General features: G+C 40.9%; 1 protein-coding gene across 4 annotated transcripts in view; it reads left to right on the top strand.

Annotated features, from left to right (window-relative positions):
• Positions 1-15,898, top strand: part of wdr11 (WD repeat domain 11) — an 82,732-nt gene that overhangs the window by 54,788 nt on the left and 12,046 nt on the right. For all 4 annotated transcript variants that reach the window (XM_079690621.1, XM_079690622.1, XM_079690623.1 and 1 more), the window contains 11 exons: positions 1,785-1,893; positions 2,587-2,708; positions 3,685-3,832; positions 6,070-6,176; positions 6,773-6,887; positions 8,075-8,246; positions 8,732-8,840; positions 10,301-10,363; positions 10,587-10,652; positions 11,953-12,136; positions 15,357-15,452. In XM_079690621.1, the coding sequence (XP_079546747.1) occupies positions 1,785-1,893; positions 2,587-2,708; positions 3,685-3,832; positions 6,070-6,176; positions 6,773-6,887; positions 8,075-8,246; positions 8,732-8,840; positions 10,301-10,363; positions 10,587-10,652; positions 11,953-12,136; positions 15,357-15,452 (1,291 nt within the window). The remainder of the gene's footprint in view (positions 1-1,784; positions 1,894-2,586; positions 2,709-3,684; positions 3,833-6,069; positions 6,177-6,772; positions 6,888-8,074; positions 8,247-8,731; positions 8,841-10,300; positions 10,364-10,586; positions 10,653-11,952; positions 12,137-15,356; positions 15,453-15,898) is intronic.

A 15,898-nucleotide genomic window follows, 5' to 3' on the forward strand; every position in this document is an offset into this window, starting at 1 on the left:
GTCTTGTATGATCCAAGCTGCAATATAATGGTAATGTTAATAAACTGTAGGTAAATATTGCTGTGTAACGGACATGAGTGTGTCAGTTAAAAAGGTCTTTATTTTTCTCAGCACCTCTTTTCACCCTCTGTCTGAAACCAGAGCCCAGTCTGTTCTGATTGGTTAGCTGGCCGCCTCTGTTTTGATTAATCAACTGCTCACAGATGTGTCGGACATGTCCCCCCATTAGCCTACCACGAACAATGTGTTGGAGCGCCAGCCAATAGTAGCGCGAGTGTTGGGTAGTGATGTCACTATGTCACGGAAATAAACAAAGGAGTCCCATCAAAGTATTTCTTGCAGGGTGTGGGAGAGAAACTGGAAATGGGAATGATGGGGTTTAACCACTGCAGAATATTAACATGCACAAAAACCTATAAAACACTACATTAAAGGGAAAAAAATTAAAAAATAGTGCTCCTTTAAGCTACTCTTACAACAGCTTAGCGTTTTAGCTAAATGCTAAATAGAAGTTTAAGTAGTTTTACCAATTCAACTAATTTTTATTTTATTGTGCATTGGGTGCCAGGGTGCATAAAGAATAACATCAACAACAATAGACTTTAATAATTTGTTTATCCAAAGAAGAAAGGAGAGGACCTTGGCCTTATTGTCCTCAACTCCTAGAAACACTCTTGTGTTATAGGAATTAGGAGTTTTAATATGAGTAATGTGCCTTTATAATATAATTATATTGCCTGTTGTAATTCAGCAAAAGTTGCCCCTGAACAAAGCAAAGCGGGTATTGAAACCATATCAAGTTCAAGAAGATATAACTTCAGGGCAGTGCATCATATCTTTTTTTATCGGTTCTATCTTTTTCTTTTCAACCAGGCCTCTACAGATCACAATCTTGTAATAGCATGGGCCAGGGGATGGAGTTACAGAGAGAGGTTCGCATGTTTTCATACACCGTAGCTCACTGAGAAGCTGCCCGTAGCTGCAGTGTTTCACAGTGTTGAATTCTGAGTTTCTTCTCTGAAATGTTTCAAGAAGGAGAGCTTGTTTCTTGGCCTGATCTTTATCCTGGGTAGGTAAGCGGTTTAAAAGTTGGACACATGGCAAGAATTGTTTTAAAAACTCATCATTGTTGCATTTACGCTTTTGAGAAATAGTTGAAAATAATCTAAAACGTATTTTATACTATGGATAGTAAACACATTTCTGAAACTATTCTATCAATTTGATGGCAATATGACACATCAATAACTTATGTGTGACAGTCACCAGCAAACATTAAAGAGGCCCTATTATGCTCTGGGCTTTTCCCTTTCATGCAGTGTGTTATATAGGTTTTTGTACATGCAAATGGTCTACAAAGGCTCAAATCTTCCCTAAATTAGTGACATCACTATGTAACACTCACGCTTCTATTGGCTAGTTCTCAAATACATATATTTTAAGGGATGGGACATCTCAAAGCGGTTGACCAATCACAAACGAGTCGGCCGGCTAACCAATCAGAGCAGACTGGGCTCTGGTTTCAGACAGAAGGTGAAAAGAGGTGCTGAATCACAGACAGTGAGAAATAAAGACCTTTTTGAACATTAAAGCATGTCACAGTAGAGGCACCAAACAAAATGAACCTAAACATTTGCATCATATGTCCTCTTTAATATATCCAAGTCACCAGCCCTTTTCAATATAGAAATAACCCTATAAAAGCCTTTTTAGACCCTGTAGTGGGGTCTTTGGCAGCATATGTTTTGAGATTGAATGTGTGTGTTTGTGATGTTTTTCCTCAGGCAGTACCTGGTGGTTGTGTTCAGAGACAAACCTCTGGAGCTGTGGGACACCAGGACGGGGACGCTTCTCCGGGAGATGGCTAAGAACTTCCCCACCGTTACTGCACTGGTAGGAACCTACATAATAATGAAACTATTTGATCCATTCTGAGTTGCTAGTAAAAAAAAGAAGAGAAGAATGCAACAATAAAACTGAAATATAAACAGAAAGAAAACATGTTTAGCTATGCTTCTTTAAATACACTGCTGCATAACTCCAGTTAGGATATTTACTGTAACAAAACAAACTGAAGGTGTTGTCTTAACACCCATTGTTGACTCTTTCCTTTGTGATAATACCGTCTTGCTGTGGAGAGGGCCATTTCAAAGATTAGTCTGAACATTTTTCCCAAGCTCAGCAAAAAGCAGCGGCTTCATTAGGCCAGAGAAATGCTCATAAAAGAAGAGTTATGCTGGACAAACTTTACAGTGGGGCAGTAAAATCCTCCACAGCGCGAATAAAAAACGGCAGTAACCTTAATAATACATGCTGGCCTCCCCCAGCCTCGTATTGCTGTCTCATTTCCATATTGATTACAACCTCGAGTCAAGCAGACTGCATTCACAGTGCTCCAGCAGTTAGACAGGAAGGCTGCTCTCCTGCGGGCCTGAGCTTCATTTATGTGAGCAGCTCCTCAGAATGCAAATCACACCTCCTTACCTCCAGTCTCTGTCTGTCTGCTTTTCGCCTGTTGTTAGTCCAGAAAATGAGTGTGGGTCTGGGTGTGATTCTGTAACTGCTATACCCTGTGTGTCTAATCAGGAGTGGTCCCCGTCCCACAACCTGAAGAGCCTGAAGAAGAAGCAGATGGCAGCGAGGGAGGCCATGGCTCGGCAGACCGTGTCAGACGCTGAGCAGAGCATCGTGGAATCCTCAGTCATAAGGTCGGCGTTATAGATCTCACAATTTAGTTTTATGAAGTCTTTTGCCAGGATAGAAAAACCTCAGGCAGAGTCAGAGCTTCAACGGTGTGCAGTGTCTCCCCTACCATTGCCTTGGAGGGGCGCTGCGCCCCGCCAACGGAGCCCCGCGCCCCCCCCTGAAATTCCAGATGTTTTTTTTATTTTTTATTTAAAAAAAAAAAAATATATATATATATATATATATATATATATATAGCACCAAATTGCAACTAATCTATATCTACTGTCACTTTTCACATTGAACATGTGCTCTTTTATTAAATAAACTGAACGCTTTCTTTTGAAGTTGTGAGTTTAGTGTTTTTGACCCTAAGAAAGACTGATGCACGAATCAATAACAATAATCCACAGCTCTTCCCTCTGCTCCAGAGGATTAAAAAAAATATATATCCCAATGCCACGCCCCCCCCAAACAGTTAATCCTTCTTATTCCAAAACGACTTTCTTATCTTTTATCATCTTCCCAAAATGGAGTCTAAAATCTAGTACTTTTTTCCCAGACATAAAAAAATGTGGCTTCACTCAGAGCCATCCCCAACTCATGTGAGATTAATTTAAGCAACCATACAGTAGGCCACCAGTCATGCTCCAAACTAATAATTGATTTGAAACTGTATGCTATTTAACAGTAATCATTATACAAAAGTACATAGTATTGAGATCAGACTGTTTAACTGTCAATGTCCTGGTCAGTTTGGTCAAATAAGTCAATTTATCCATTACTTCTAGCTAACTATGTCAACTATTAGCCATTATATTATGCAATTTTCGCATCATCTTTTATTGAAATGACTTGTAGCTTTTCTACAATCCTTTCATTCCCCCCCCGAGAATCCGTGGTTGGAAATCACTGGCCTAGAACTGGTTTACACTCTTTCAAATGTGAAATATTTGAAAGAGTGTAAAACATTACCACTGTCATGTTTCTCCTCCACAGTCTCCTGCAGGACGCAGAGAGCAAGTCAGAGTCCAGTCAGGCCATCTCAGCCAGGGAGCACTTTGTGTTCACGGACACTGACGGGCAGGTGTACCACATCACCGTAGAGGGCAACACAGTCAAGGATGGTGCAAGGATTCCCCCTGATGTGAGTGCGCAGACTGTGTCAACTGTTATGTTTCCTTAAGCTTCATATCCTCCTGGACTTTGTCAAGGTCATCCACATCCTCGCTCAAAGCTATTCCCAGTGGTTCTGCTAATCCTTACTGTACACAAAGATGTAACACCGTCCTCTTCTCTGCACAAGTTCCTCCCCCATAGAGTAAAAGCAATCATTCCCCCTCCATATTCTGTGTGATTCAGGTTCATTTTGTGTATCTTGTGTGGGGGGGTTGATATACATGTTGGCTGAATAATAAAAAGTGTGCATCCTCATGTGCAACAGCTTCTACAGCTTTACATTTTTACCAGATTACCTGAATGCCAGTGATTTGGCGTGTGTCATCAGTGTGTCATCATGTTGTCCCAGATATTGTTTTGCACATGCTCTCTCGGCGGGTTCAGAGCGTGACTCAGGCTCAGGGGAAAAGAAAGAACATGTTACTGTATTTATTTACTTGAATGGCATCTAAAGCTATTAATTTGCTGTGACAGCTAAACAGCCCAGCTGGTAAACAGACACAAGCTGTTACTGAAGACAGGATTTATTTTGATTACTTTGCAAGTAGTCGTGTCACCAAACAAGTTGCTTTTTATAATTGATTAAAGAAAGGTGTTGTTATACTGTCCCAAGCGTCCATCCCCCCCCCCCCCCCCCCCAACATTGAAGCTATTGTTTAAGATGTCTTTGTGTTCAGGAACCTTTTTTGGACTGCCTGTAATGTTTTCAAGCTGAGTCATGATGTAAAGTAGCAGCACCTTCTGTTGTTTTTCTTTGATTGCCTACAACTGCTCTCAAAATACTAAGTGCAATTTCACGCCTTATCACAAACAGTCTCTGTTTATTTTTTGTATTCAAGATGGAAAAATTCATCTTGCTGCATACAGTATTTCTAAATAAAAACCAATATGCTACTAAAGTCTATTCCGGAGGAGCAGATTAGATAGCTTGACAGCCAGTGTGTGGCCTTCTCCTCACACACACAGCACAGACAGACACTGGAGCTTTACCTGGAGGATTTTTAAAGCCGTATTTTTCATGATGGCTGCAGATTCATCGCTCACAGATTTGCATAGCCCGGAGGTTTATAGTCCTTTCAGAATGATAGAAGATCTTCATATCTCTGTCAGGAAACTGACAGATTCTCCCCTAAAAAGTTTGGTCCTATTATCCACTGGGTACACACTGAAGCAGAGCTGACACTAAATGTCTTCACATCAGCGCTCTGTCTTGCTGCGCAGCCCTACTTAAACTCAGATGTCGTGCTTGTTTAGCACTTGGCTAGAGAGTTGTTGTTGTTATAGCTAAAGGAAAAGGCCTTTTATATGCTGTTGGCATTGCACTTTTTAAACGACCCATTTGAAAGAGAAGACATGTTAACAGCATTTTTTTATGTCCTTCCTCTAATCATGTATAAGATGATTTGGATGACATGGATTTTTTTCGGGTTGTCTTAGTAGGGTACAACTTCAGTAACCGCTACTAGACAGTGTAATTCCTACTATATCATTTTGTTTCTTTATATCAGAATCAGAATCTGAATCAGAATACCTTTATTGGTCCCACAGACGGGAGATGTACGTTGTTACAGCAGAAAAAGAGCCACAGACAGCTTAATGTTATGTTACATAATGTTACATGCATTAAAAAGTATTACAGTTAAAAAAAAGTTATAATATAATAAAAAATATTATAAAAATAAAAGGTTACACAATTTACAAAATACACATCCTATAACAGTTCTTAGGATTTAGCAGCCAGGTATATCTTGCACAGTTATTAACGGCATATATATTATATAATAGAAGATTACCATACAGGAAAGATGTTCGCCATCAAGCCATGCTGTCAAAACTCTTAGTTATTAATAGATTTGTATTATTATTATGTCTTTATTTGCATACAAATACATTCATCTCAGGGAGAGACAATATACTATATGCCAGATTATAGCTCAAATGAATTTGCATCTGCAGTTCCTGGGTTGGTACACAGATAACGATCAACACTAAAAACATTTCTTAGTTTATGAGAACACAATGAGATTTATAAAGTTTAGCAGATGGTATTTGGACAATATATTGGAATGATGGTGTTTTTAATTATTTCTTTATTTTAAGTTGACATAATTAGCAGTCTTTAAATACATGATCATTTAGCAGGGGTAAAAGCCCTTCCTACTTTGTCCTCTCTAACTGTATATGTGCATCCCTTCTGTGTTGCAGGGCAGTATGGGTAGTATCGCGTGCATTGCTTGGAAAGGCGACACCCTGGTGCTCGGGGACGTGGACGGCAATCTCAACTTCTGGGACCTCAAAGCCCGTTTGTCCAGGTATCAACTCTAGGATTGTATTGCCCAAGGTTTTAAGACACCTATAACATTGTACCTACAGTACATGCATTACTACCTACACTTTTTCCAAAGCATTTATTTGCACTAGGTTGTTTTGTTTTACGGAGGTGTTTTATGTTGTTATATTCATTTCGGCAATGGTAGGCTGCTTTTCTTTTACGTGCTTTCACAGACAACACAAAGTTAGTTTATTTCCAACCTGTTCCTCAGATAACAAAGGAACATTTCCATTTTATGGACCAAAAAACCTATTTAAAAGTTCAACCTGGCAAAACTTTTTCCACCTGTTCTTAAGTCCTGTTTATGACTTAAAAACAGGTGGAAGGTCAGATCAACAGTTTGTATCAGGTTTAGAGAGCAGATCATCTGAATGAATGTTTCTTGCTTGCCTCTCTTGGCTTTTTTCAGTTTTGATATATTCATTCGATTTTTTAATCAAGACCAAAGCAAACTTGTAGAATATTCATGGCTCGACTGTCTATACTTATTGTTTATTTCTGACTAAAGAGTGAGTAAATACATTTGGTGAGGCAATACAAAAATAAAATCAATGCCCGAGTTGTTGATGCTTTCAGGGGAATACCAACACACCGTGGCTGGGTGAAGAAGATCCGCTTCGCCCCGGGAAAGGGCAACCAGAAGCTGCTGGTGATGTACACAGATGGAGCAGAGGTCTGGGACACCAAAGAGGTGAGGCTACAGAACTAAAAACTCCCAGCATGCATCACCTGACTGCACTGCATGATAAGAGTAAAACATCTGCAAGGTGCTGCAAGTTAATAGGAGAATATCAAACATTTAAACAGATTAACCATGGCAGAAAAATGTGTTTGCATAGCAGTGTAATCACTGAAGCATTATGCACTGTGTTGCAATATATTCCGCTAATGTCCTCTCTCAAACTAACGCTGTGGTAATAACTGTAATTGTACTCTTATATTAAAGAATCTTTGCAATGCGCTGCACACATACACAAGTGCTTAAAGCCTTTTCAGTGGTGTAAATAAGCTCAACCATAACAGGATGGATGATCCTGTTTCCTGTGTGCGACACGCTTCCTCGCCTCCTCTTTAACTTTGTTTCCCCAAAGTCGTCCCAAACTAGAAAGTCCTCTCTTTGCTCTGTCTTCATTTCACCTCATCTAAGAATCCCTAAGGCTAGTGTGCGTTCCGGTTCATCATATGATCTAATGTCACAGACTGGATTTTTCTTTTTTATACCATATCCACACCAAGATATGTGTGATCTTTCCCAGCAGCATTGTGTATACAAATGGAAAAGCAGATGGATTTGCACAACCAAGAGATGCTCCAGTTAACTAGTGTGAGATGGAGGGAGAGGGTCTCACTGGAGCACTATTGTCTTTCTGTAAGGGAGCTGAGATAAGACAAAAATGTTTGACCCAAATCGTAAAAGCCAGACAACAGATGGATCCAGCGGAAGAGGGAAGCGAGCAATATGGCTGGAAAGGGATGGAGAGGGAGGAAGGGAGGAGCAGGGGAGAATGAGGGAGGCGAGGGAGGAGCAGGGGAGAATGAGGGTGGAGAGGGAGGAGCAGGAGAAATCTTGGAAATGCTCCAGTGCTCTGCTGACAGCCGGGCTGCAATGACTCGCATAAAAAGCCAGTGAAAGAGATTTGTTCTGAATAAAGGCTGTTTGTCCACTGAGCCTACCCAACATAAATTACTTTAATGTTACACACATCCTCTGTTTATGTTGAATCCAAAAATCCTTCCATATAGTTCCTTCCTTTCTCCTCTGAAATTCTGCTGAGAAACATTTAATATCCCACCATCTTCCTAGAGCTATTGCCCATGCTTTCAAATGAGCTTTAAAGTGACAGCTCGAGCATCTTGACCCTCCTCCTCTTCTCGCAGGTCCAAATGGTGAGCAGCATGCGGATCGGGCGCAACGTGAACTACCGCGTCCTGGACATTGATTGGTGCACGTCAGACAAGGTTGTTCTGGCCTCTGACGACGGCTGTATCCGAGTTTTGGAGATGGCCATGAAGTCCGCCAGCTACCGCATGGATGAACAGGACCTGACCGGTGAGCTAGTGGAGGAAGGAAGGAAGGAAAGAGAAGTGCATATTGAATTTTGATTGGGGAAATGAGTTGGATAAAGACTTATTATTTAAGAAATAATTCATTAAAAATATATCCAATAACACAATGCAGGACATAATGACACATGATGTATTACAACTCAAGTTGGCATTAAAGGGGTCCTATAATGCCCATTTTCAGGTTCATATTTGTATTTTGTTTCTCTACTGTGACATGTTAACTTTACGTAGTAGTGATGTCACTATGTCGCGCAAGTAACAAAGGACTACAATGGAGGTGTTTCAGGCAGGGGGAGGAATGTGTGGGAAGGAAACTCCCTCTTGAGGGACATTTCGTATTTTAGCCTTTGTAGATAATATATATGCACAAAAACCTATACACCACATTACAGGAAAGGGAAACCCCAAGAACCATAATAGGGCCTCTTCAATATGCATGTTCCTTTTGATGGGGTGAATATTTTTCAGATCCAGTGTGGTGTCCTTACTTGCTGGTGCCCCGTGCTGCCCTCACTCTCAAGACCTTCCTCCTGCTGCAGCCCTGGTCAGGAACCTTCACCATGGACATCACTCAAGTGTAAGTATCAACGGCGTGTGGCGCAGGTTCAAACCCCACTGCAGTCAGCATCTCGTTGTGTCCCTGGGCAAGACACTTCACCCCAAATTGCTCCTGTGGGGATTGTATACAGTGTTGAGTATGTAAGTCGCTTTGGATAAAAGCGTCTAACAAGTGACATGTAATGTAAAATGTAATGTAACTCCGAGTGACTCACCGTACAAGTGTCCACTTTTAAATAACCCCCTTTTAAGATCTCGGTGTAAGTTTTCAATTTTAAGTTTTTCTACCTCATCTGACCTGTGGTTTTAGGACCCAGGAAATGCACAGGAAAAATAAATACTTGGAGAATCTATAGCAGCCCACTGCGTGGCCCAGAGACAAAAATCCAAGTCATGACATGATTAAGAACTTTTATAAGCAGTACTGTGAGAGCAGAGTGCTTTTTTACAGCTCAAAATGCCCTGTGCCAGTCTTCAACATCAATACCAGTGTTGATCAATGCGTTTTAATTTATTTATAAGACCTACGTAAAGTCTGAATTCACTTTGTGAACTGATGTTGAGTACACCAGCTGTCAAATTAAAAACAAATACTGGCATCAACGTGTTTCCCTAAAGAAGCAGAGCAACATATTGATATGGGCCAGTGGTTTCATTTATTTATATCTACACAGACTTAAAATGTAACTGCATTTTAACTCCCTCTTACCAGAAACAGTAAAAAATGCTGCCCATAAAAGATTTTGGCCACTTTGTAATGTCATAATGTTTTTATTACACCTTATCACCTGAATCTCCTCCTAGAGCACCACTGTGTTCTTTTTAACCAAATATCTCTCAGAGGGGCGTGGGGGGTGGCTCCTTATTTCCATCTTTAGACTTTAGACTTTTGAAACAGAGCTGAAACAGAGGGGATTATGGGATGCTACAATGCACGATCTGTTTGATATTTGGAGCCAAACACTTCAGAGACATGTTTTGTATATATGGAGACCTATAATATACTGATGAAAAAGAGTATAATAGGGGACCTTTAAAGGTAGGGTAGGTAAGAATGGAGAAACCAGCTCGAGTGCGCTAGAATTTGAAAGTACACAACTGGAACAAATCTGCCCCTTCCGTCAGACTTCCTTACAGACCCCCTCCTCCAACACACACGAACGCGCACATGACCAATGAGGGCACGAGATAAGTTTGTGCACAGATGGAAGGCTGACAGGCAGGTAGGCCATCCAGTTATTTTAGCCGGGCCGGCTCAGATGATTGGTCGTGCTTTTTACAGCGCCAAGACTTCCACAGATGAATTTATTTTATGTATTTATTGTCAAAGCATTTAATATATTCATTGCTATCGGGATGTTAAGAGCATTCCATGGAATATAACAAAAAGTGTTTCTGAAGTGAATTACCTACCCCACCTTTAATATCAGGTCATGTTTTATTTTAGTGAGACATGTGAGTTTGACCCTTCTGTTTCAGAGATTACACAGAGAAAGACGAGATAAAAGGCCTGATCCAGGAGCAGCTCAACGCCATGTCTAAGTGAGTAATTGCGCTTTTTAATGCTGATGCTGATAGTTTCCGTTTATGAAGTTTTCACTTGCGCTCAGATTCATGTTTAGACAGCAGGCCCAGAAAGCATGTAGTGTGTGGGTAGACGAATACAAGGGAATCTCCCGTAACAGCCACGCTGGGCCCGCTGTGTCTGAGAAGTGTAATTGGTGCTCGCTGTGTTCTGATTGTCTGCCTCTGATTGGCTCCCCAGTGATATGAAGAGCGTGCTACAAGACCCGGAGCTCACCCTGCTGCAGCGCTGCCTCCTGGTCTCACGGTGAGTTTAAATTCAGCATGGAGCTCTAACACTGTTTGGTGTCTGCACATGAAGCACTGTGTCAATGAGGTACCCCGGCGCGACTATTGTCTTAGCATTCAGACGGTCTCAAAGGAGTTCTGAGTCACTGAGTTCTAACAAAAGTATAGTTTATATAAGCAGGGTAATATTAAACACCAAACAAACAGCTGTTATCCTGGAAGTGGAAAGACGCTCTTTGAGGATATCATACAACCACATTTTTCTTACCAACATAGAAAAAAAACTATTTTTGCCTCCATATGTTTCCCCCCGCTAATGTCTTCCTGTCTTTTTGTATAATCTTTAGGCAGTTGAGTGGGTAATAATGACCTAAAGTCGAACAGTGTTTGCATTAATGCTATTACTGATCAATCTGGGATCGGGGACCTAATTAAACCAAGCGAGCGTAATTAAATGGAAATCAGTACCTATCATCATTACCGTTAATTGTGTACTAAAAGTGTAAAAATTAGATCTCATTAGCTGCTTTCCGCAATATTTTTTCCTCCCTTTGTGGACCACAGTTTTTACCCGAGGAGGCTGGAGATTAGTATCTAGGTAAAGTGGTTTTAGCTATTGCAGATTTGCACTTGATTCTTTATTTGTTACATTTTAATTCATTCAGATTATGTAATGGAAAATGTAAGATGTATATTTTAAACTGTGAAATAATATGCCTAAATGACAGGAGTTATTTTTTGCCTCAACTGTACAGCCTTGTTTCTGTATCCCCACAAACAAGGCATGACACGAGAGCTGGTGTCAGCAACTCTGATCTCATCTCTGCTCCACTTCTCCGTTCCCTCGAGCATCCAACGTAACTAGAGCAGCCAGTCTGAGTAAAAATGCAATCCCCCCCCTCCTCCCCCCCTGTTTGCATCCTGTTATTTAAGCCTAGAACATCCCAAAGACCCCTTTCCTACGGTGATTGAATACAATGTCCCCGATCACATTGAGAGCCCATGATTATGTCTCCACATCTGACTGACCGCCCAAGTTTTTCATGCCATGGGTAATGTGGAAAGGTAACCTAGCAACAGCTGTGTGCCTCTGCAGATATGTTGAAAGGGATGCTGAGGGAAGTAAATGACGAAAGAAAAGGCAGTGTGTGGAGAGGGGGTGGACGGGAGCTGAAAGAGTGAGGCGTGGGCTGGAAGATGCAGGAGCTGTGGTCATTAGTGAGCGAACTACAAGAAGAAACTCGCAGAATGTCTGACCTACACTAACTTCCCCCGAGAGAACATCCGCTAAGCTGATGTGATGTTGTGGTAAACCGCAGGCTGTTCGGGGACGAGTCGGATCTTCACTTCTGGACTGTGGCGTCCCACTACATCCAGGCGTTCGCTCAGGCCCGTCTGTCCATCGCAGAGGGGAACACCCAGGGTGAAGGAACCAAGCCACCACCGCCTCAGAACCACCTGGACATCTGCAATGACATCCTGTGTGAGAGCTCTTACTTCCAGGTCAGTAAAACAACAAAAAAATTAAGTGTCAGCATCCCAAATCTGATCCCAAGTCCGGCATGTGGGCTTGTGTTGAACCACGATCAGTACTCTTCTCCAAGCCACATCACAATCTGAAAAACGTTCAAATAAAAAAATTACCATTGATACATTTTTTGGGGAACAAATATTGACATCATCTGCGTAAGTGAAAGCAGCACTACCTGTTTCCCCTGTCCCACAGTTAGCCAATACAATAAGGCCAAAAAGATGCCTTTCTCAAAGAATGGGTTGTACTTTCATGTCTTAGATATTATGAAACAACCAACTTTTTTCTGCATTATTGCACTCAAATTTGCGAAGTTAAAAATGCCTGATACCTCCAAACGCGTTCTTTGCTTTCTTGCAGGTTTATAAAAAGTGTCACCTTGATTAAAAAATATGGTACACCAGTTCAAGCCGTTTAAAAGACATAGTCTGAAACCTATTTAGCCGGTTATTGCTTTCTCGGTCTCTGGTTCACTGACACAATGGAGACAAATACCTGATCCCTGCAGTCGACATTTAAAAATTCCCATAGGATTCCTCACAGAGACAGTTACTCTCCTGAAGTCAGAGCACACACAAACAAGTGCCTACCAGGCTGTGTCTTGTCATCCAAAGTGTCAACACAGCACGGGTCACACAGTATATTCCATTATCAATGACATTGTGTATTAGGGCTGCTCGATTATGGCAAAAATCATAATCTCGATTATTTGGGTAAATAATTGTAATTGCGATTATTCATTGACTTTGAAAACCTCCATTTATTGGAGAAAAAAATGTGAACAGTATGTTTTTAACAGTTGATTACCCTGAACTTTAAATGTGGGGTAGGTAAGTTTCAGAAACCGGCTCGATTGCACTAAAATTTGAAAGTACACAGCCAAAAAGAATCCACCCCTTCCTTCAGACTTCCTTACAGAGCACCTCCTCCGCGAGAGCAGGCTGCAGTAACGTTACATATCGGGCAAAGCTAAACACACCTCGGTTATCAATACTACACAGCCAAAGCAACTCCGATATTGACTCTGGTTTGACTTCTCCTAGTTTCCACTTTCTTTTTGTTCTTAATTTTCTCCGTTACATTTTTTCTTGCCCAATGAGGGTACGAGATACATTTGTGCGTGCACGAGATGGAAGGCTGACAGACAGGGCGGCAATCCAATCCGTTTTGCCGGCCCGGCTAAACGGATTGGTTGTAGTTTTTACAGTATTACGGGTTCAACAGATTACATTTTTTTATGGATTTTTTTGTCAAAGCACTTAAGATATTCATTGCTATCGGGATGTTAAGAGCATTCCATGGAATAAAACAAAAAGTGTATCTCGAGCCGGTTTCTGAAACTTACCTACCCCACCTTTAAGTATAATTCAACTGAAAGACCAAAATAGTAATAATAAAAAAATAATCGTTTTATTTTGATTACGTTGTTTTCGTAATCGTTGCAAGCCATAATCCTAATCGCGATTACTTGAGCAGCCCTATTGTGTATGTATCTCTTCTGTTGTCTCACTAAGCCTCACTCTTTTAGGGAAGTATCTCAGACTTTCAAGCCTTTAAGGTCAAACCTATCTTTCACTTTGACCCCACTAAAACTAAAATCAATCCCACCAACATTTCCTCCAATGACTCTAGCCCACCCCAGGCTACGCTCAATGAAAAAAACATCTCTTGTTTGCTCCGTGTCATTGCTCGGATCAATTCGCTTGCTGATGGCTTTAATAAACAAAACCTTGGATCTCTTCTTTTTTTCCAGCACTAATTATTGACCCAGTTTCTTCTGGAGAGTGTTGAGAAGATGTCTATTGATCTGTCCTCCACCGCCTTTTTCTACCTTTGCCGGTCAACATAGCACCATCAGAGTCCATTTGAATAAAAAAAGAAATCCACCTCCATGTTTCCATCAGGAATGCATCTGTTTTACATTACATTTTTTTTCCCTTGTTAGATCTTATGTACCCTAACATTGTGTTTGTGTCGCAAGTACACATCTACTTATGCGGACATAGTTATAAAAAGAAAACAAATGGAATAGTTGTGTAAAAGTTGGTTTTCCAAGTGAAGCCAGACTGGATTTCTTCACCTATAAAGCTACATAATGTTTCTTGACCTTTTTTGATGAAAGCCAGTTAAGGAAAATGTCTAACGGCTCTTACTATTAAAGTAGCATGAATGGACTGTCTAATTTCATGGATGTTCTATTAAAAAAAACTCAAATAAGAGTCTTTTTTTTTCTCTGAGTGTCTTTCGAGGTTAATTTGATGGATTATGCACTATTCTGTTCTTTAAAGTATTTTTAACTTTTAATGAGCAGCCACGGAGTGATCCCAAAGTTTCAAAGTGCTGCCCAGACACTCGGCAGCTACTCTCGCAACTGTTTGTCATAAAACAGCTTCAGTGGCAGCAGCCTGGCTGTAATTACTAATATCCAAGACTCCAATACAGAGCATGCGGTTACTAAACTCATCTTGTATCTCTGCAAGGATTTTAAGCCCACGGCTGTGACTCACTGAAGAATTCATCATAATAAAGTGCAAAGAAAGTACTGCCTGTGTCGGATAAAGATACAAGGGTGTACACACACACACACACACACACACACACACACACACACACACACACACACACACACACACACACACACACACACACACACACACACACACACACACACACACACACACACACACACACACACACACACACACACACACACACACACACACACACACACACACACATCCTGTGCAACTCATTTTCTACTATGCTGTTATCGCTCTCGTTATTGAACCATTTTCCCTCTAGTCCTCATATAAAAGTCATTCTTTAAAATAGCTATCGCTGTTTAAATGTTTCAAGCCTATCATTTGCTCTCTGAAAAAAATATCTGAACTCCCAATTGGGCACATGTAATGAAATAATGGGGGGGAAAAGCACTGATATTAAGTATGGGTGGCTCTGGCACCAGGGACACTGGGAGAACTCTTGAATATTTTAAGGAGTTTTTAATTGCGCTCTCCATCTCTGCTCTCTGTATTTCTATAATTGTCCTCCATATCTTTTTTTGCACATCATTACTCTTTTTCTGTCCAGAAATGATACATCTCTACTGCTCACCCACACACACGCTTATGGATCTATGGAGGCATTATGTTAAAATAAGCTAACTTTTGTCTTCACTTTCCTGCCCAACAGAAGTTCCAGTTGGATCGGGTCCACCTGCAGGAAGTGAAGCGCTCCAGTTATGAACACACTAAGAAATGTGCGGACCAGCTCCTCCTGCTGGGTCAGGTAGGAACTGCACCACACAGACTGTTCACACACTGTCCTACAGAAACAATTATAACATAGAAGAGTGCCATTATAGAAGTGTTTTAGCTCACATTCCCCAGCCTTAAAATAACCTAGGAGATGATCAAATATGTCTTCTGTAATTGAAGTCAAAGTTACTAAAGTGTTCAGATCTACTTCAGTGTCCCACTACTAATAAACATCCTGCATTCAAAACCTTCCTTATGTAATGGAATTATGTAAAATGTTCCCTACGAGTGTTTTACATGACGTTTTGGGATAAGTATTGCTGCTGCATCAATGTGTCTGTTGCCTTTAACCACTGCAGATGTTAGTCCAAAGGTTGTCCATTGCGACTCCTCTTATATACTGTTTGGTAGTTTTCTCTACAGCAATGCATCATATATTATAAAATCATCACATTTTGAAGCATTGCTGTCCAATGA

The sequence above is a fragment of the Notothenia rossii genome (genome assembly GCF_949606895.1).
Source record: "Notothenia rossii genome assembly, chromosome: 6".
Taxonomy (NCBI): Eukaryota; Metazoa; Chordata; class Actinopteri; order Perciformes; family Nototheniidae; genus Notothenia; species Notothenia rossii.